The following is a 22,421-nucleotide window of genomic DNA, read 5'->3' on the forward strand; positions in this document are numbered from 1 at the left end:
AAATTTCTTACATGTTTTTCTTTTTTAATTCTTAAAGAATCTGTGACCTGGTAGAAGGTTATATAATTCTAACATTATAGCTTTAATATAAATAAGAGCCTTCAGAATGCAGAATTCTTTTTTCTTTTTAGGTTAGAGTATTTTGTCATTTCCAATGGTTATGAGCCTCAGAGCCTTAAAAATGTAATGAAATGCTGTATTCTTATTTTTAATTAAAAAAATTTGTTTAAATATTTACATACTCCAATCAGATTTTTCTGAATCAGTTTTGCATGGTACATAACACATAGTTCTATTACTCTGAACATAAAAAGGAGTTGTTAGTGGTTAGGGCAGGAATTGCAACCCACATTTTTTTCTACATCAGTATTCTTTTCACTATACCACACTGCTTTTCACAATGTGAGAGAGGAAATAAATGTACAATTGCAATACCACAATAAACAACACAAACAACAATAAAGTTGTTTCCAGTGTTTCTGCTACAGCCAGTCCCTAGCATGATACATGGCACAAAATAGTCTGTAAAGGATTTGTTGAAAGAGTATTATAGGTGAGTACTTGTTATAGTAACATATTTTGAAGAATTCTGTCCATAAAACACTAGTAGGGTTGAAGCAGTCAGCTTAAACCATACTATGATAATGTTATGTACTTTTATTTATAAACCTATAAAGGGAATTGTAGTTTGCCTAAGCATTCTCAGTGTAAAGGATTACTGATGCTGTATTTTTATATATTCAGTTGTAACCATTTTTGGTTTATTTAATTTTGTGAAAAAGGTGCTTAATTTAGTTTTTGGTAAAGCTCCATTTTTTTTATTACAATAAGACCTCAATTATATTTATGATATGAGTAATATGTTTAAGTAATAGTATTTTGAAGGAGTTATCCAGCATTTGATTTCTTTATTTAAATGTGTTGTTGTCCCAGAGCATTGTCCCCACTCAAGGACCTTTTTCTCTTTGATATTTATATGCTTCTGCTAAAGAAAAATCTTAATGAATTTATGTGTCTTACAAATCTTATGAATTTATTAAGAAATTGCCAAGGATTTATATGTTTATTACAACCATTTCATGAATCTATGCCTAATAGCTCTTATATTAAGTTTACATTTGGGGTCTTTTTCCTTTTAGAAAAGCAGAAATAATTTTCTGGAGAATATGTAGCAAAGGAATAATAATAGATTGTAAAACATGAGCGTATTTACTCTTAATAGCTGGGCCCAGTGTGGATAGTTTTATATAAATGTCATTGAGTGTTGCAGAAGAGTGGGTCAGGAGATTCCCAGGTATGTCTTCTTGAATTTCAGAGATTAAGAAAGCCTAATTGGTTATCTTCTTATTACCTAAATATCTTTTTAATACCTGCATAATGCCCCTAAAAGATTGTAGTAAATGTCATTCTTTATAGAAGGTAAGAAAGCTTAGTTAAGTTTCTGTGAATCTCTTTCACTGTATGTTCTTCCCTAAATCAACCAAAATGTCTAATTTTCTTTTTAAATGTAATTCAGAACAGTTGGCAGTTCATTCAGAATTTGTCTTTAACATTGATAGTCATTAAAAATATATCTTAGTTTCTTTGTTATTAAATTATGTTTGCAAAAATGAAGGAATTAACAGTATGAGAAATAGGGATAAAAGTGAAAGTCATTACCTTCAACTGAGCACGCTTTTCCTGGTCTCCAGATAAGTATTTTGATGATTCCTTCCCAATCTTTGTGTTTGCTTCTTAAATTGTTATACACTCAGTTCTAGGATTTGGCTTTTACTCAAGACATCTGTATAGATCTCATTCTTTTTTTATGGCCAGGTGTGATACACCTTAAATTATTTAGCCATTTCTTATTGGTTAACATTAAGATTGCTTACAAATTTATTGTCATGTAATTAATACAGCAGCATTCTTGAAAATATAGTTGAAAAGATTTCTATAGTGTCATTTCCTGGAAAGGGAGTATTAGCTTACTTAAAAGAGTTGTGAGTTGTGTCTATTTTAAGTTTGTTATTACTGAAATGTTTTTCTGAAAGGGTGGTGCCAACATAAACTGGATGTCAGTGCTTTTTTCCCTGCCCTGTACCAATACTTGAATATTACCAACCTTTAACTTTAGTCATTCTAAGGTGGAAAAGTGAGTTAAGAGAATCGCTTGTGTTTGATTCTCATTTCAGCTGAAAACTGTGGTTTGGGGGAAGTTGAACCCTCTATGCCGGTTTTTTTTTCATTTATAAAATGGCATGCTATTATTACCTGAGAGGATTTGTATAGTCCTTGTTTTGATGAGCATGGTTTGATGGGTACAGTCTTAACCTGTTTATCTTATCCTTTCAAACCCACTTGAGATGTATGGTCTTTTCTTGTCATTGGAAGAAATCTATGTAGGTTCCTTCATCTTTCTGATTATTCTTGGGGAATAAAAAACTCCCCAGTCATGGGTGATCACACAAATAATCTTAACTAACTTCAGTAAGTATTTTATTTGTCAGTCAATTTTAATTGTACAGTTAGGTGAGTTTTGACAGATGCACCTAACTTTGAAATCAACAGTTAAGACAGAACATTTCCATCACTTCCGTAAGTTTCCTCATGCTTGTTTGTATTCTGTCCTTCTCTTACAGCCCAGCCCAGGCAACCACTGAGCTCTAGTCTCCATGTAGTTTGGTTTGCATTTTCTAAAATTTAAATAAACAGAATCATACAGTATGTACTCGATTGTGTTTGGCTTTCACTCAGCATAATGATCTTGAAATAGATCAATAAATACTGTAAGTATTTACATTTTCTGCTGATCTAGTGATACTGAACATTTTTTGTTATTTTCTGTTCATATTTTAAGTAGTGGGGGCACAAAATTTCTGAACTCTTCTGACTTCAGATTATTATTTCCGATCATTATTTCAGATTTACTATAAGTACAAAAAGACTTCTGGGATGTGATTAGGCAATGTTGAAGAATGAATTGTCCATTTAATCATAATTTATGTCAGTTTTTAGGTTACTTGTGTGGCTTCAGATGGAAGTCTAAGTATTTATACTGGAGATTTTAGAGCAAGTATTTCTAGCAAAGAAATTTGTTGCTGTTGTACTAGGGAATGTCATGAAGTTAACTGTTAGCCTTCAAATTTAATAAAAGATTAATGGAACGCAAACTCTTGGGGCATTTGCAATGTGCAAGGCGCTGCTCTGAATGCTACGGGTTCAGGCAGTGAACAAAATAAAATATTCTTGATCTCATGGAACTTATAAGTGTGGGGATGGGAGATGACAGGCAATATGCAGATGAGTAATACATATAGAGGGGGAGAGGTGGTGGAAATTCTGTGAAGGAAAACAAAGTGGAGGGAGGGATAGAGAATTTGTGATGCGATTTAAGTAGGGTAGTTGGTAAAACCTTACTGATCGGTGACATTTGAGCAAAGCCCTGAGAGGCTGAGTGGGAAGTCATGTATCTGAGGGATTAGCATTCCTGGCAGAGAGAACAGCAAGTGTAAAAACCCTTGAGGCAAGATCATTTATTTAAACACACATGAGTTTCTTAACGTTGTCCTACTAGGATTCCAGGTACTGGTGATGCTGCATTCAACAAAACATTAAAAATTCCAGCTGCTTGGAGCTTACATTACATCATGCATGGTGTGTTGTAGGGCTGGGGTTGATGTGAAAGGACTTTATCTTTGAGCAGATGGGGAGCCATTGGAGGAATTTGAGAAAAGGATCTGGATTATGTTTTTCAAGAGTCACCCAGACTGAAGAATTGACTATAAGGGAGCAAAGGCAGAAGCTGGAAGACCATTTTCTTTCTTTCTTTCTTTTCTTTTTTTTTAAGTTTTATTTAGGTAATTTCTACACCCAACATGGGGCTCAAACTCATGAGATCAAGAGTACATGCTTCTCAACTGAGCCAGCCAGGCACCCCTTGGAAAAGCATTTAAAAACTGAATGCTTATTCAGGAATTCAACCTAAGACCTAGTAGAGACAGATACTATTTGATATGCTTATCAGCTGCCAAATGGTGGTAAAGAATGATCAATGGTTCTAGTTACTTGTGATAAAAAATTTAGGTACACTAAGACAACTGCTTATCCCTTACAGCCTGTGTACCAAACACCAATTTAAATGAGTCACTTTTTTTTTAACCAGTGTGACAACATTTTATTTTTTATTTTATGTTTCAGCCAGAAATTTTTTTAATTGAAATCTAGTTGCTAGACAATGTTACATTCATGTCAGGTGTACAATATAGTTATTCAACAGTTCTGTACATTACATAATACTGTATTCTCTACATTGTACTTGTCATCCACATGACTTTATAACTGGAAGTTTATATCTCTTAATCCCCTTCACCTGCTTCTCCCACCACTCCACATCAGTTTCTGCTCTTTATTTATGAGTCTTTTGAAAAAAATTATTACTCATTTGTTTAGATTCCATGTATAAGTAAAGTCATATAATATTTGCCTTTCTCTGACTTATTTCACTTAGCAAAATACCCTCTAGGTCCATCCATATTGTTGCAAAAGGCAAGATCTTTTTTCTTATTGCTGATTGGTATTTCTCATTATTTTTACATATACATAATATATATGTGTGTGTGTGTGTACAATATACAGTTATATACATATTACAATACAATACATATACATATTAATACATAATATATTAGTACATACATAATATACATTACAATATATACATATTACAATACATATGTATATACATATGTATCTATATTGTATATTTTACACACACACACACATATACCATACTTTATTAATGGACACTTGGGCTGCTTTCATATCTTGGCTATTGTAAATAATTATGCAATAAACATAAGGATGCATATATCTTTTTGAATTACAGGTTTTGTGTTTCTTTAAACACCTAGCAGTGGAATTACTAGGTCATATGGTATTTCTATTTTTAATTGTTTGAGGAATCTTCATACTGTTTTCCACATTGGTTGCACCAATTTGCTTTCCCACCAACAGTGAACAGAAGTTCCCTTTTCTCCACATCCTTACCAACACCTTTTATTTCTTGTGTTTTTGATACTAGCCATTGTGACTCAAGTGAGGTGATACCTCACTATACCTCACTATAGGTTTTTCTGTTGTTTTGTTTTGTTTTTTATTTTAGAGGGAGTGTAAGTGGGAGAGAGGGGTAGAGGGAGAAGGAATCTTAAGCAGGCTCCATGTAGGGTTTGATCCCACAACATGATTGCAATCATGACCTGAGCCAAGAGCAAGAGTTGGATGCTCAACCAACTGAGCCATCCAGGTGCCTCTTCATTGTGGTTATGATTTGCACTTTCCTGATGATTAGTGAAAATTGAGCATCTTTTTATGTGTCTGTTAATCACTGTCTTCTTTGGAAAAATTTCCATCAGGTCATCTGCCATCTTTTAATTGGATGATTATATTTTTTTGGTGTTGAGTTGTACGAGTTCTATATATATTGTGAATTTAACCCCTTAATTGGATATATCATTTGCAGTTAAGTGAGTCATGTTACATATTTTTCCTTAATAATGTGGGTTAAGTAGGCATTAACATTATCGCTTGGAATAATAGGAATAGTGAACACCAAGTACCAGACTCTGTTCTTAGTACATTAACTCATTTAATCCTTACAATAACAAGTTGATATTACTCCATTTTATGGTGGAGGAAGCAGCTGCAGAGAGGGTGAATGATGTTTCCAAGATCATGTAAATAACAAGTATTTGGAGAAATTTCTTACAGAATTTGTGAGTGATATCCCAGAGAAAGCAACTTTGAAACTGGACATAGAAGGGGCATCTGGGTGGCTCAGTCGGTTAAGTGACCGACTCAGCTTGGGTCTTGGTCTCAGGGTTATGAGTTTAAGCCCCACAATGGGCTCCATGCTGGGCGTGAAACCTACTTAAAAAAATAAAAATAAAAATAAACTGGATGTAGGACATGGTGAAATTTGCCGGAGGAAATGGCATGTTCAAAGAAGACAAAAAGTTCAGTACAATTGTATAAATATTTAGTACCCAACACAAACTTACTACTTTGAACAAAAATGAATGCGTTCTCTTTATGCTTTGCAGATTTGGGAGTAGGGAGAAGTATGTGTGACAATTTCTGTCCAGTGTGAAGTGTCATGTCGGAGCTCTGTCTGGAGCATGGTGGAAGCACAGAGAGCATTTGGCTAGTCCCAGAGGATCAGTGTGGGCTCCCCTCAGAGGAGAACCCACAGTTACCTTTTAAAGACTATGACCAACTTAGTGCTGGAGAATGGAGGGGGACATGGGGTGGTTTAAGATAGGATCTCCATGTGCCGCAGCAAGGAACAGCCTGGTGTTTAGGTGGAGGGGTTGCCTAATGGGTGTGTGGGAAGTCTGCAGAAGTAGGGAGGGTCCCCTGCTGAGGGTCTCATCTCCATTTGTCACAGTTTGCACTTTACGTAAAAAATTAGTGTAAGTAATTTAAGGTTGCAAGAAGGGAAATGATGGTCAGATTTGTTTGGGCCACCCTGTCTAGTAGTAGATGCAAAGCTGGGCCTGGTGAAGAGGCAATGGAAATACCAGTCCGAAGGCTGCTGCTCTGTCTTGCTTTCCAGATAGCAGAAAATAAGGAGTAAATCAGGAAGCCTGGGTGGCTTAGTCAGTTGAGTGTCTGACTTTTGATTTTGGCTCAGGGTATGATCTCATGGTTCGTGGGATCAAGGCCCACGTTGGGCTCTGTGCTGACAGCACGGATCCTGCTTGGGATTCTCTCTCTCTGCCCCTCCAATGCTCATTCTCTTTCTCTCAAAATCGATAAACATTTAAAAAAAAAAAAAAAGTAAATCATAATTTTCAAAGTTTAAATTTTACTGAAGAGTAAGTTCCCAAGATTTTAAAATAATAGAATTCATTACTGGGAAAGTTAAGATCAGGTGTCTTGTTTTGTTTTGTTTTGTTTTGTTTTGTTTTAAATGTTTATTTTGGAGAGAGAGAGGGCAAGAGGAGGAGGGGCAGAGAGAGAGGGGAACAGAGGATCCGAAGCAGGCTCTGCCCTGATAGCAAAGAGCCCAATGTGGAGCTCGAACTCATGAACCATGAGATCATGACCTGAGCTGAAGTCTGATGTTTAACTGAGTAAGCCCATTAGCACCCCTAATATCAGGTTTTAATCAAATATACTATCAAATTCAGACTTGCTTTGGAGTGAGGTAAGGGGCTAGAATGAGTGTCCTTTTTAGCTCTGTGATGCTTTGATTGTACCATTACAGGTTTTCTTTTCAAATGGGATGTAAAAAAGTAATGGCCTAATACAGAACAATGCGTTGCTCCTTTTATCTTTGTGAGAGGTAAAACATCAGAAATGTCCTTAAAGCACTTAAAAGTGGGTCTTGCCTTTATGGTATGTTATATTCAATCTGGCAGACAAGTCCTACCTAGATGCATTTCCAAATAGGGAAAAATACAGCCTTGTTACCATAGGACTGAACCAAAAATTATTTGTTTTTTGCCTTCAGCATTATGACTTATTTTGGCAAACCACTTAGGAACTTAGCAACATATTTCCTGAAGTAGAGAACAATATTTTAGTATGGAGAAGATAGTTGATAGTTATAGTTTGTAAGGAAATTTGAACACGACAAATTCAAAGCAAATTTAGCTAATATCAGTTGAAATTTTATCTTCTTTGCTAGGAAAAAAAAAAGGGCAAAAGAAAATACAGAAGTGATTTATAGTAAGCAACAAAGAGTATGTAGCAGGCATTTCCTGTGGCTGTTAATATGGGCCACTGGGTCTGCCTAGATGCCATATTATGAAGATTGGAAGTTGAGATATTTTGTTAGTTTATTTTTGAGAGAGCAAGTGTACATGCACAAGTGGGGGAAGGGGCAGAGAGAGGGAGAGAGAGGATCCCCTGTCAGCTGTCAGTGCAGGGCAAACCATGAGATCATGACTTGACCCAAAATCAAGAATTGAATGCTTAACTGAGCCATCCAGGCACCCTGGAGGCTGAGATACTTTTAAAATGCCCTTCTAGGATCATTTCCTCCATCCCTTAGAGAATATAGAAAACTATTGGTTTGTTTTCCTTTTTAGTTCGAAATTACTTGAAAAAACTGAGCGGGGTGAGGGGGCGGGGTGCGGCGCCTGAGTAGCTTAGTCGGTTAAGTATCTGACTCTTGATTTCAGCTCAGGTTATGATCTCACGGTTCAAAGGATTGAGACCCCGCATCAGGCTCTGTGATAAAAGCACAGGGCCTGCTTGGGATTCTCCCTCTCCCTTTCCCTCTGCCTCTGCCTCTCCCTCTCTTTCTCTCCACCTCTTCCTCTCCATGCCCACCCCCCCAAATAAATAAACATTAAAACAATTTGAAATTACTTAAAATAACGTGGTTTTTTTTTTTTTTTTTTTTTTTTTTTTTTTAACATTATTGAGAGAGAGAGCATGGGAGGGGCAGAGAGAGGAGGAGACACAGAATCCAAAGCAGGCTCCAGGCTCTGAGCTGTCAGCACAGAGCCCAACGCAGGGCTGGAACTGACAAACCACGAGATCATGACCTGAGTCGAAGTTGGATGCTCAACCAACTGAGCCACCCAGGTGCCCCTGAAGTTACTTTTAATTTGCAACATGTAACAAAGTAAATATGGCAAAAAAAAAAAAAAAGAATATTTCATCCTCTCTTATTTCTTCTCTATTGCTCTTCCTTTATACAGATCTGAGCTTCTGACCTATATCATTTCCTTCTCTCTGAAGAACTTAAAAAAAAAAATTTTTTTTTAACTTTCATTCATTTTTGAGAAACAGAGCATGAGCAGGGGAGAGGCAGGGAGAGAGGGAGATACAGAATCTGAAGCAGGCTCCGGGCTCTGAGCTGTCAGCACAGAGCCTGATGCAGGGCTCGAACTTGTGAACAGTGAGATCATGACCTGAGCCTAACTGAGAGGCTTAACCAACTGAGCCACCCAGGTGCCCCTGAAGAACTTAAAAAATATATTTTATTTATTATTGATTTTTTAAGTAGGCTCTATGCCTGACATGGGGCTTAAATTTATAACCCCGAGATCAAGAGTCACATGCTGTACCAACTGAGCCAGCCAGGAACCCCCTGAAGAACATCTTTTAATATTTCTTGCAAGGCAGGTTACTGGTAACAAATTCCCTCAATTTTTGTTTGCCTGAGAAAGCATTTCTCCTTTACTTTTTTTTTAAATTGAAGTGTAGTTGACATAGTAGTATCAGGTATGCAACATAGTGCTTCTATACACACACACACACACACACACACATGCACATTATGAAATGATCACCATGACAAATCTAGCCACCATATGTCACCACACAAAATTGTTATCATATTGTTAACTATATTGTCTCTGCTGTGCATTTTATAACTGGAAGTATGTTTTTAATCCCTTCCCTCTATTTCACCCATCCTCCCACCTCCCCTCCCCTCTGGCAACCGGATTGTTCTCTGTATCTGAGTCTGTTTCTGTTTTGTTCATTTATTTTGTTTTTTAGACTCCACATATAAATGAAATCATATGGTGTTTGTGTCTCTCCTTCACTTTTGAAGGATAATTTCACAGGATACCGAATTCTAGCTTTTTTTTTCTTTCAGTACTTTATTATTATCTTTTTCCCTCAACACTTTAAATATTGCATTCCACTTTCCTTAATTGCATAGTTTCTGAGGTGTTGTCTGATATTGTTCTTATTTTTGCTCCTCTGTAGAGAAGATATTTTTTGCCTCTGACTTCTTCCAAGATTTTTCCCTTATCTTTGATTTTCTGCAGTTTGAATATGATATGCCTAGTAGTAAATTTTTTTGTTGTTTGTTTTTATTTTTATCCTGCTTATTCTTTGAGCTTCCTGTATCTGTGGTTTGCTGTCTGACATTAATGTTAGGAAATTCTCAGTCTCCTTTGCTTCACATATTTCTTCTGTTTATTTCTCTCTCTTTTTGTATTCCCATTACATGTATGTTGTGCCTTTGTAGTGGTCCCACGGTCCTTGGACATTTTGTTCCTTCTTTTGTTTGTTTGCTTTGCTTTTCAGTTTTGGAAGTTTTTTTTTTAATGTTTATTTATTTATTTTGACAGAGAGAGAGAGAGAGAGAGTGGGGGGGGGGGAGGGGAAGGGCAGAGAGAGAATCCCAAGCAGGCCCTTTGCTGTCAGTGCAGAGCCTGACAAGGGGCTCAATCTCATGAAGTGTGAAACTATGACCTGAGCCAAAATCAAGAGTCAGATGCTTAACCAATTGAGCCACCCAAGCATCCTAGTTCTGGAAGTTTCTATTGATATACCCCAAGGTCACAGATGCTTTCCTCAACTGTATCCAGTCATTTACAGTGTTTTTGATTTCTAGCATTTTTTTTTAAATTTTTTTTTAATGTTTTATTTATTTTTGAGACAGGGAGAGACAGAGCATGAACAGGGGAGGGTCAGAGAGAGGGAGACACAATCCGAAACAGGCTCCAGGCTCTGAGCTGTCAGCACAGAGCCCGACATGGGGCTCGAACTCACGGACCGAGAGATCATGACCTGAGCCGAAGTTGGACGCTTAACTGACTGAGCCACCCAGGCGTCCCTCTAGCATTTTTTTTTTGATTCTGTTAATTTCCATCTCTCTGCTTCCATTACTCTGTTCTTAAAGGTTGTCTACTTTTTTCATTAGCATATTAATCCTCTCTTACCATATTAAGTTTTAAAATTTCTCAGTCTAATAATTCCAACATGCCTGCTGTATCTCAGGGCTTACTCTGTGTCTTTAAAGTGTGCTTTTTGCCCTTTAGGATCCATGTAATTGTTGAAAGCAGGACATGATGTGCCTGGTGCAGCGTGCTGTGGTGAATAGGCCTGGGCAGTGTGGTGATGAGGTATTGGGGGAGGGCAAGTGGTCTATAGTCCCCTGATTAGGTGAGCATGTGCCCTGAGGCTGTGACCTTCACAACTGCTTCCTGTTTCTCCCTCCTCAGGCGGGGCAGCATGGCTGGAGGAGGCTGGAATTGGGTATTGACCTTCTCCCACTGGAAGACTTCTCCCCGGTCAGTTAGGCTCTCATAAAACCTTGTAAATAAATTTAGGTTCTGGTAAAATAGTTTCCTATGAGGGCAGGTCTTGTTAAGAACTGATGAATGCTTTGGGCGTATTTCAAAATGTCTACTTTCTCTCTTCTGCCAAAAGCAGGAAAGGGCTTTTTCTGTCTTCACTATGAGATTTGTTAGAACTCCTGGAGGTAAGACTTAGAAAATTATAGGAAGCCCTTCCCTAGGACTGGGTCCCCTTGGAGTTTTCACCTCTCATATTTGTCCACATCGAACCTTCTCAATTAGCCAATTACAGGTTAGGTTTTTCTACCCCAGTACTGGTTCCGGAGATTTCTGCCGCAGGTAAGTTGTGATTCTCTGTATCCAGCTGTCTCTCTAGTTTTGGGAGCAGGGGTTGGCCATGTGATCTCAATTCTCTAATGGATCTAAGAAGAGTTGTTGATTTACAATTCAGCGTTTTCACTTGTTCCTAGGACAGAGTGATGATGTCTTCCAAATTCCTTCCTTGCCGGACTAGAAACCAGAATTCAAACTGTTAGAAATAAATAGTAATCTGCTATTGATTCATCCATTTCTCTGGCTTCATTACTGACAATGAGAATTAAGCATATACAAGGATCAGGGATGTATTTTCAGATGGCCTGTTATATAATTTATATCCTCTTAGATTAAGCATTCTCAGGCAGAATTACAGAATTTTTGTTCCTATGATTTTTAAGTTTGTTTTTCCTCTCCCATCTATTCAAAATAAAGGAACTCAAAGAAAAAAAAGGAATCAGATGAGCAAAAAGGATCAAATGCGGATCAAAAAAATTCATTTGTTCGGTGCCTGCTGAATTCCTGCTATGTGCAGTGTGCTGGGCATACAGGAGTGACTGGAACAAAAGGCCTGCACTGATGGAACTTACGTTCCATGGGGAAGCGAGGGATGACCTATAGGAGGTCACTCCTAAGGGCCATAGAGAGGAGTAAAGCAGAGTGAGGAGCTAGAAATGTCGGACGCTATTTTATTGGCACAGTCAGGGAAGTTCTCTTTGTGGTGGTAATGTGAGCAGAGAGGCCTGATCTATGTGGGGCATGTGGGAGAAGCATGTTCCGGGCAGAGGGTGTAAGTACCGAGGCCTGAGGTGGGAGTGGGCTCAGCATGGAAGAAGAAGCTCACCAATGTGGCTGGAGCACAGCGAGTGAGGGGAGACCAGAGGCACATCAAACTTCTTTCAGTAAAAATATTTGGGTGCTTTAAGGTCTCTGTCATAGCTGCTAATCTTTGACATTGTAGCAGGAAAGCAGCCACAGGTGTTACATGGACAAGTGGGTGTGGCTGTGTTCCAGAAAAACCTTTTTTTAAAAATTTTTTAATGTTTTATTATTGAGAGAGAGAAAAAGCGAGCAAAAGCAAGCACAAGCAGGGGAGGGGCAGGGAGAGAGGGAGACACAGAATCAGAAGCAGGCTCCAGACTCTGAGATGTCAGCACAGAGCCCAATGCTGGTCTCAAACCCATGATCCATGAGGTCATGACCTGAGCAGAAGTCAGATGCCTAACCCACTGAGCCAGCCAGGTGCCCCTCATAAAAGCCTTTTTTACAAACACAAGCAATGAGCCAGGTTTTGCCTGTTGACCCTAGTTTGCTAACTAGTAATTTAGGGTCTCATAATCTGTTGGAGAACACTCTGGGTTTTATTCTGAATATAACCAGAGTCACTGGAGGGTGTTGAGTAGGTGAATGGGATAGGACTTACCTTAAAAGGATTACTGGTTGCTTTATGGGGAACAGAGTGTATTGTTCACACAAGAGTAGAAGCAGGGAAAGCAATTGAGGGTTTTGTATGAGTCAACTGAGGTATTGGCACTGGCAAGAAGGGGTTTGGCAAGAAGGGGTAGGAGTTGAGAGAGAGAGAGAGAGAGAGAGAGTGTGTGTGTGTGTGTGTGTGTGTAGAGGGGTGACTGTAAGGATATTTGAACAACTGAGTAAAAGGTGGAACACCTTACTAGTTTGGGGAAGAATAAGATTTGGTGGAGCAAATGAGTTAGGTTAAATTTGAGATGCCTATTTAGACATCTGAGTGCCAGAAGTGAGTAGGCAACTGGATGTATTCCATTTTCTCCCAGGAAGAGAGACAAAGGTGTGAAAATTATCTGGAAGAGTGAATGGAATAAGGAAATGTAATAGCACTGAGCTAACATGAGGTTTATCCTAACTTATTTTTTTAATTTGAATTTTTAGTTTAGACAGAACACAGGCATGAGTGGGGTGGGGGCAGAGGAAGAGAGAGAGAGAGAGAGAGAGAGAGAGAGAGAGAGAGAGAGAGAGAGTGAATCTTAGGCAGACTCCATGCTCAGCATGGAGCCTAACTTGGGGCTCAGTCCCACGATGCTGGGATACTGACCTGAGCCAAATTCAAGAGTCGGATGCTCAACTGACTGAGCCACCCAGGTCCCCCTGTCATCCTAACTTTAAAGTGAGAGCAGATACCATTACTATGTACATTTTCCCTCAGCCACAGTGAACTATGTGGGTGCAGGTGTGGAGTTAGTGGAAGGTTGGTTTTAACTAAAAGTTGAATTTTACTAGGCAGGTAGAATGGAGGAAGAGATTCCTAGGAAAATATGTGGTCTGTGGAATCCAGTTTGGTTAGGGAATAAAATATCAAGAGATCACAGGTTCTGGTGGGGTTGAAGAACTATTGGACTCATTGTCACTAGAGGAAATGAACTGGAAAGGCAGGAGTTTGGTCTGAGCAGACTGCTTGAAATTAAGACTGCTCATGATACATTAGTTGCTAAGCTAAATATCCAACAGATCCCGTTGAGAGTGGGTGATTGAGGTGAGAGTGAGGATGTGATCATTGGATGTAAGGAAGTCCAGTAACTGAGAGGCTAGAGTGTGCCATTAATCCTTTATATGCATTTTGGAATCAGAATGATCATAAGAATAGTAGCGGAGATCAAGACTATGCGTGGAGGCAAGCGTCACATAAATCATAAGTACTCTAAAATCATTATAACTGACATGCATCATGTTATATTTGTCTCTATTTTAGTCTCTACCATGTTTTATATTTTGGAAGATGTTCAAAAATTGTTATTGAATGAATATAAAAGACTTCCTAAAATTAAACTGCTTTTTCAGAAGCAGTTTTTCACCCTTTATGTGAATACAACATGATGAAAGTAGAAAATAATGGTTCTAATTGGCATATTTTGCTTAAAGTATGTGCCATTTACTAATTTTTTATATGTAAATAATTCTAAAGGGTATAACGTCTTTCTGTTAATAAGAATTTTGTAATCTGTAATATTGAACAACCAGTGTGTTATAGCTGAAGTATGTTTATAATAAGATATGATCAGGGTTATTTAAAACTCAGTTGGGTCAAATGCAGGAAAATGAATTTATTTCTGATAATGTTTCCAATTTGATCTTTTCTCTTTCAAGGATTTCAGTCTCAGATGCAGGTATTTCTTGTTTCCTTTAGCTCCTAAGAAGTAATCTGTAAAGGAGATTTATTTATTTATTTATTTATTTATTTATTTATTTATTTAAATGTTTATTTTTGAGAGACAGAGACAGCGTGAGCAGGGGTGGGGCTGAGAGAGAGGGAGACACAGAATCTGAAGCAGGCTCCAGGCCGTGAGCTGTCAGCACAGAGCCCCATGCGGGCTCGAACTCACAAGTCATGAGATCATGACCTGAGCTGAAGTTGGACGCTTAACTGAGTCGCCCAGGTGTCCCTAAAGGAATATTCTTTAAATCAAGATGCTCACTTTTCATTAAAAATATAGAGGTATCTAGGGGCGCCTGGGTGGCTCAGTCGGTTAAGCGGCCGACTTCAGCTCAGGTCATGATCTCATGGCTTGTGAGTTCGAGCCCCGCGTCAGGCTCTGTGCTCATAGCTCAGAGCCTGGAGGCTGCTTTGGATTCTGTGTCTCCCTCTCTCTGCTCCTCCCACACTCACATGCTGTCTCTCTCTCTCAAAAATAAATAAAGATTAAAAAAAAAAAAAAGAAAATTAGAGATATCTATTTATTCCCATTAAAAAAAAATCAATCCAAGAATAGGACCAGGCATAGAGTGTATATAGAAGTATACTGAGTTGGGGCGCCTGGGTGGCTCAGTCGGTTAAGCGGCCGACTTCGGCTCAGGTCATGATCTCGCGGTCCGTGAGTTCAAGCCCCGCATCGGGCTCTGTGCTGACAGCTCAGAGCCTGGAGCCTGTTTCACATTCTGTGTCTCCCTCTCTCTGACCCTCCCCCGTTCATGCTCTGTCTCTCTCTGTCTCAAAAATAAATAAACGTTAAAAAAAAAAAATTAAAAAAAAGAAGAAAGAAGTATACTGAGTTTATAGTCTATTTAGAAGGCAGCAGGAAAAAAAAAGCCTTTATGTACATATGTGCTCAAGAAGTATTTGTTAAGTGAATGAACGGTGATGTTGTTGTGATGTTAGATTTGTCTCTAGAGTTCTTTTAAAATTTACAAATCTCCTAATAACCGCTAAGGGCATTAGTGATCAAGAATGGAGATCATTTCCCTGTGAAAAGAGCAGTAGAGTGCAGCTGGGTTTTGAAAGGCTAATGGCTTTGACAAATTTTATTTGCCTACTTGGCTTAGGCAACAACTCTCATTTACAGCCATAGTTTGTGCAGACTGCTCCAATTTTGTGGTTGTAGATTTCTCCCCTTTATCTAATGAAAAATATCTGAACTCGTTTTTACTAGGTGCCATATAACTAGCTGAGAAATGTTCCTTTGGCCATGATTTACAGGAGAAATTGGGGGAGTTTTTGCTTTTCATCTAGGACTAGCCAGAGAGAAGTTAAGAGGAAAACTTAGGATATTTGGAAAATTGATGAACAAACCTCTTAGTTGTTTGCAGTCTTTTATGTACACAGTATGGAAGAAGGAGGTTTTGGTTCTAAATCAATTACTGTCTCAGTGACAAGACCCAGGGACTGGTGGACCCCACAGGAGATAGTATGTCATGTCCGAAGGAAGCCTTCCTTTTAGGTTACAAGATTAGCTAATTCATAAGGAGGAAATATGTATTGAATCTCCATTTAAGTTGTGTTGGCTTTACTTTTGGGAGGAGAAAACAGGTCGAAATTTCAGAAGAAACTGGAACACTCCAGATAGTTTTTACTTAAAATAGCAGGATAACATACAAGTAAAAATGGTGACTTCATTCTGAGCATTGTTCATTTGTGTTTCTTTTTACCTGAGCCCCTTGGTAAAAGAACAAAAAGTTGGGCGCCTGGGTGGCTCAGTTGGTTAAGTATCTGGCTTCGGCTCAGGTCATGATCTCACGGTTCCTGAGTTCAAGTGCCACGTTAGGTGAGCTCAAGCAAGCCCTGCTTCAGGTGAGCCCCACTTCTCTCTCTCACTCTCTCTCTGTGCCTCGCTCACTGTGCCCTCTCTCTCTCTCAAAAAACAAATCAAAAGAACAAAAAATTAGAGTAATTCCTAGCCAACAAAGTACATTTTCCAAAGTCTGAAATAGTCTCCTTGAACATTTTCTAAATATGAAAGTAACATATTCAAAGTAGAGAATTTAGGAAAAACTGACAAAAATAAGCAAAATTTATGATCTAATTGGGGTGCCTGGGTGGCTCAGTCGGTTAAGCATCCAACTACAGCTCAGGTCATGATCTTGCAGTCTGTGAGTTCGAGCACCTCATCGGGTTCTGTGCTGACAGCTCAAAGCCTGGAGCCTTCTTCGGATTCTGTGTCTCCCTCTCTGTCTGCTCCTCCCCCGCTCATGCTCTGTCTCTCTCTCTCCTTCAAAAATAAATAAAAACATTAAAAAAGAATATGATCTAATCATGTTTTGTTAATATATTGGGTATCAACGTATTGAGGATGTTTTCTTCTATCTACACAGATTTTTTTTCAGGTTAGGTTAATAAAGGATCGTGGATAAGTTGAGCATCTTCACATCATTGGACTCCTAGTGCTGATTTAATATTGTATGTGTGTGCTGTACTTCAGTGGGCAGGTAACCTGTCCTTTAATATTTCAGTTTCCAGTGTCTCACCAGTATAAATAGTGCTTTCATAAACATCTTTGAACTGAAAACTTTGTGTATTTGGTTACTTCCCTAAATTAAGTTCCTGCAATGGGAATTACTTTCTCAAAGAGTAGAAGCCTTTTTTTAGTTCTGGTGTCTTTTGTTATTTGCATTCTAGAAATGATATGTGGCATTGTTTTTAAGTACTCTTCCAATCTTGAATATTATCATTAAAATAAAAAAACATTAAGAAGTATAAAGGAGAGCTCATTGTTTTAATTTACATTTATTTTACTACAATAAAGACTGGGTATATTATTATACTTATTAGTCAATTATATTTCTTAAAAAATTTTTTTTAATGTTTATTTATTTTTGAGAGACAGAGTGTGAGTGGGGTTGGGTCAGAGAGAGGGAGACACAGAATCCGAAGTAGGCTCCAGGCTCTGAGTTGTCAGCAGAACCTGACATGGGGCTCAAACCCATGAACCGCGAGATCATAATCTGAGCCCAAGTCAGACTCTCAACTGATGGAACCACCCAGGTGCCTGTGGTCAGTTATATTTCTTATTTTATTATTCACATATCTAAGAATACTAATCCTTTTGTATGTTGTAGGCAGTGTTTGTCTAACTTTTGTTATTTTTAAACAGATTTTTAATCAAATCTCAATCTTTTTCATTATTTATCTTTTCTTGTTAATGTATAGACAGTCCTTTCCCATCTAATATCTGAATAAGTTGTTTACTTCAGATTATTTCTTGGTTTCATTAAAAAACCCAATTATGTAAAATTTTAACCATATTTAAGAGTAGAGAGAGGCATAATGAACCTGTGGTACCTATCACTCATTTTTAGCAAATATCAATATATGGCCAATCTTATTCCATCTCTATCTGCCTCCAGACCCTCTTTGGGCAGTTTGGAACAAATTCCAGACATCTGAATATCATTTAATCTGTTGATATTTAGGGTCTTACTTTTTAAAACATAACCACATGATCACTTATAAAGAATTTAGGGAAAGAATCTAATATCCATCATTTAGTTTCATTTTCCTAATTGACTTATAATTGTTTTTAAAAATTTGAAATTAGTTATCAAGTAAGGTACACCCGTTGCTTTTTTTTGATACATATTGAAGTTTCTTTTAATCTGTAAGTATCTCCTCCATATTTTCCCCTTCCTTCCTCCCCTTATTTTTTGTTGAAGAAATGGCTTAAAATTTTTTTTGACTCTGTAATGCAGCTGATTTTTTTTAATGTATATTTTGAAGCTAGGGTTTACTTCTTGCCCTTTGCTTCTAACAGTTAACCAATACCATTCTTTTTTATTAAAACATTTTTTAATGTTTATTTATTTTTGAGAGAGAGAGAGAGAGAGAGAGAGAATGGGGGAAGGGCAGAGAGAGAGGGAGACACAGGATCTGAAGCAAGCTCCAGATTCTGAGCTATCAGCACAGAGCCCAATGCAGGGCTCAAACTCACAAATTGTGAGATTGTGACCTGAGCCAAAGTTGGAACTTAACTTATTGAGCCACCCTGGTGCCCCTAACCAGTACCATTTAAAATATAATCTTAAATTCTTCATTGAAGTTCCACTTTTATAATACAGGAGTTATTATATAAGAAAAGTGTCATTTCAAATGAATGGAGAAATACAGTATTCTTACTACGTAAGAATTGACATCTTGACAGTATTGAGTTTTCCTACCCGGAACATGTATCTTTTTCATTTATTTAAGTGTTCTTTTGTTTCTGACAATGAAGTTTTGCTTTTTCTTCACTTTCTTCTTCTTTTTTTTTTCTTTGCATTTTGTCCTATTTGCTTTTCCATGACCACCTTGTCATCACGCACATATATTTTGCTGAACCACTTGAGTGCTCTTTGTAGACATCACCCCTAAATACTTCAGCCTTGTCTCCTAAGAAGATACAATTAATCACTTCCAGAAATATAATGTTAATGTAACAGTATTACCTAATTATGTTCAAATTTCCCCCAGTTGTCCACGTGAACTTTATAGTTATTATAAGAAAGACCCAATGAAGGAACAAGTGATACATTTATTTGTTTTGTCTCTTTAACTCTCCTTTAGGCTAACCAGTATAGTTTAGTAGCTTTATTATTATTATTATTATTATTATTATTATTATTATTATCTTTCATGACACAGTTTTTGAAGTGTCCAGGTCAGTTATTTTACAGAATAACCCTTAATTTAGATTTGCCCAATATCTTTCTCGAGACTGATCTGGAACATTTACTTACAGCAATACTTACAGTAATATGTAGGTGATGTTTTGGTCACTTAAGTGCAATACATGAGGAGGCACATAATAGCGGTTTGTCCAATTATTATTGATATTTGATCTTTTGGCAAGTAGTCTGCCATGTTTTTCTAAATTCTGTTTTCCATCAGTCTTTTATCCAGTGGTTTCAATATCCATAATTATAGCCTGAGTCAATTATGACGATGGTATCATAAAATGATGGTTTTCAATTTCTGTCATCTTTAGGTATTTATTTGTTGGCATTCTTCTGTCTTTTCCCTTTCTTTTTTGATGTGTCCCCATTTGGTAAGCCCTTCTTTCCTGGCACAATGAGTTATTCTAGACTCAACTTATACTTGCTTTGTTCACTTTGCACTTTCCCTGAGCATTTTTCTAAGGAGCCCCGGCTCCATTTAAGGGAGAGAACATTTAGGAGCCAAGATCTAGGCCTGGGTATGGGACATTTCCATCACCCCAAGAAGTTCTCTTATGTCCCATTCAAGTCTGTTCCTTTACCCTCAGCTCAGCCCCAAGCAACTGCTTACCACCTTCCTGCCACCATAAATTAGGTAGGATTCTTTTCTAGGGTTTCATATAATTGGAATCATGTTGTAATTTTTTGTGTCAGACTTCTTTTGCACGGCTTATTAATAGTTTGTCCCTTTGTATTGCTGTGTAGTGTTCCATTGCATGGATGTACTGCAATTCACCTGTAATGGATGGACATTTAGATTGCTTCCATTTTTTGGCTATTAAGAATAAAGCTGTCATGAGTATTTGTGTCAAAGTCTTGTGTGGACATATGTTTTCATTTCTCTAGGGTAAATACCAACATGTGGAAATGCTGGGATATATGGTAAGTGTAAGTATGTTTAATTGTATAAGAAGAAATAGCCACACTGTTTTCCAAAATGGTTGTACCATGTCTAGCATTAGTGAATAAAAGTTCAGGTGTTCCATATCGTCATCAACACTTGGTATTGTTTGCATGTTTATTTATGTTAATTTTTTAAAGTTTATTTATTTTGAGGGAGAGAGAGAGAGAGAGAGAAAGGATGAATGGGGGCAGAGCAGAGAGAGGGAGAGAGAGAATCCCAGGCAGGCTCTGTGCTGTCCACACGGAGCCCAACATGGGGCTTGATCCCATGAACCTCGAGATCATGACCTGAGCCAAAATCAAGAGTCAGACTCTTAACTGAGCCAGCCAGGTGCCCCTGTATTGTTTGCATTAAAAAAAATTTTTTTTTAATGTTTATTTATTATTGAGAGACAGAGCATGAATGTGGGAGGGGCAGAGAGAGGAGGAGACAGAATCTGAAGCAGGCTCCAGGCTCTGAGCCGTCAGCACAGAGCCTGATGCAGGGCTCAGACTCACAAATCGCAAGATCGTGACCTGAGCCGAAGTTGGATGCTTAACCAGCTGAGCCACGCAGGCGCCCCTGTTTGTATTTTTAATTCAACCATTCCAACTGGTATCTGGTATGCAGTATAGTATTATCTCTGTGCTTTTATTTTGTATTTCTCTGATGACTAATGATGTATATGTATTGGCTATTTGTATGTTTCTTTGAAGTTTGTGTTCAAATCTTTTGCTTATTTTTTAATTAGCTTCTTTGGTTATTTTTAAATTATTATATTGTAAGAGCTTACTATATATCATGGATACACTTTCTATTTGGTCAGAGATATGAATATATGTAATGCAGTTTGCTATTTTATCTCTTTTTAATATCTGTTGAAAAACAAAAGTTTTCCATTTTTTTTGAAGTGTAGTGTATTAGCTTTTTTTTAAATGGTTGGTTTTGTATGTCCTAGCCAAAAAGATGTTTGCCTACCTCACGGTAATAAAGATTTTCTCCTATGTTTTCTTTTAAAGTTTTATAGTTTTAGCTTTACAATTAGTTCTGTGTGCAAGCATTTTATGTTTTCATGCTTGTTGCAAAATGTAAATACAGTAGTCCGCCCTTACCCACAGTTTCACTTTTTAAGGTTTCAGTTAGCCGTGGTCAACTGGGATCTGGAAGCAGATGACTCTTTCTGAGGTATGGTCAGAGGTCAATAGTAGCCTAATACTACGTCCCAGTGCCTACATCATTCACCTCATTTCATGTCATCACGTAGGCATTTTATCATATCATCACAAGAAATGTGAGTACAGTTCAGTAAGAAATTTTGAAAGAGAATATTTGTTCACAGAACTTTTATTACCATATATTGTTATAATTTATTGTTAATTTCTTACTGTGTATGAGATTGATGATAGGTATGTATGTATAGGAAAAATCATGGTATATATAGGGTTTGGTACTATCCACGACATCAAGCAGTCACTGGGAGTCTTGGAACATATTCCCTGTGGATAAGGAGGGACTACTGCATAATGTATACATTATTTGTCCTTTAGGAAAATATTAGCAAATACTGGATAAGGTCAAAAGACAACAGCAGCAGGTTATTAGTCCTATTTGTCAGACACAAGGAGATGTAGTAGATACAAGAATGACTCATTGTTATTTCCAATTTTGTAGACACGTGGGCCACTCACCACTGTTTCTTCTCTCCTGCTGAGAGGATGGTGGATTATATTTCACCTCTTTGTATTACAGCTGTGTGAAATATGAGCGGAGATAACATACACTCTCAAGTAAACATTTAAGGAAATGTTTAAAGGAAACATTTAAGAACTGCAGCAAAATTTCCCTTTCTCTCTATCTCCTTCTCACTGCTGCTGTGACTAGCATGTTTCAGATGGTGGAAATAAAAGAAAGAAATCAATCGTTTTAAACTAGTGACAATAGGGGCTATCTCTTGCTGCAGCCCAAGCTAAGAGAGGAGACCAATATAGGAGAAATATATTAATTTCATGGTGAATATTCGAGGTTGGGGCTTCCGGGAAACTGAACCAATAGTCTCCAAGAACAGATAGGTGAGTTAAATTTGGGTCCGTAACTAGTAATTAGCAACAATCTGTCTAAACAGCGAACAAGTTATTACAATATGGATTTATTGCTGTGGGAATGTAAGTGAGTTTATAGTTTCTTATGATGGGAAGGAGCCTATGGAGAGGACAAGGTTGAAGATACAGAAATGAGGGAAAATGATTGCTAATATGTCCTGTAGA

General features: G+C 37.7%; 1 protein-coding gene across 2 annotated transcripts in view; it reads left to right on the forward strand.

The window, feature by feature from the left end:
* The window catches only part of AEBP2 (AE binding protein 2), a 92,824-nt gene extending 72,514 nt beyond the window's left edge, over positions 1 to 20,310 (forward strand). The window contains exon 9 of one of the 2 annotated variants that reach the window (XM_042945935.1): positions 20,121 to 20,310. In XM_042945935.1, the coding sequence (XP_042801869.1) occupies positions 20,121 to 20,160 (40 nt within the window). In that variant the 3' untranslated portion in view covers positions 20,161 to 20,310. Of the gene's footprint in view, positions 1 to 2,621; positions 2,707 to 20,120 lie in introns of those variants that run through there. The other variant, XM_042945936.1, reaches the window with a different exon arrangement.
* The last annotated feature ends 2,111 nt before the right edge of the window (positions 20,311 to 22,421 follow it).

This window comes from Panthera leo, chromosome B4 (assembly GCF_018350215.1).
Source record: "Panthera leo isolate Ple1 chromosome B4, P.leo_Ple1_pat1.1, whole genome shotgun sequence".
Lineage (NCBI taxonomy): Eukaryota > Metazoa > Chordata > Mammalia > Carnivora > Felidae > Panthera > Panthera leo.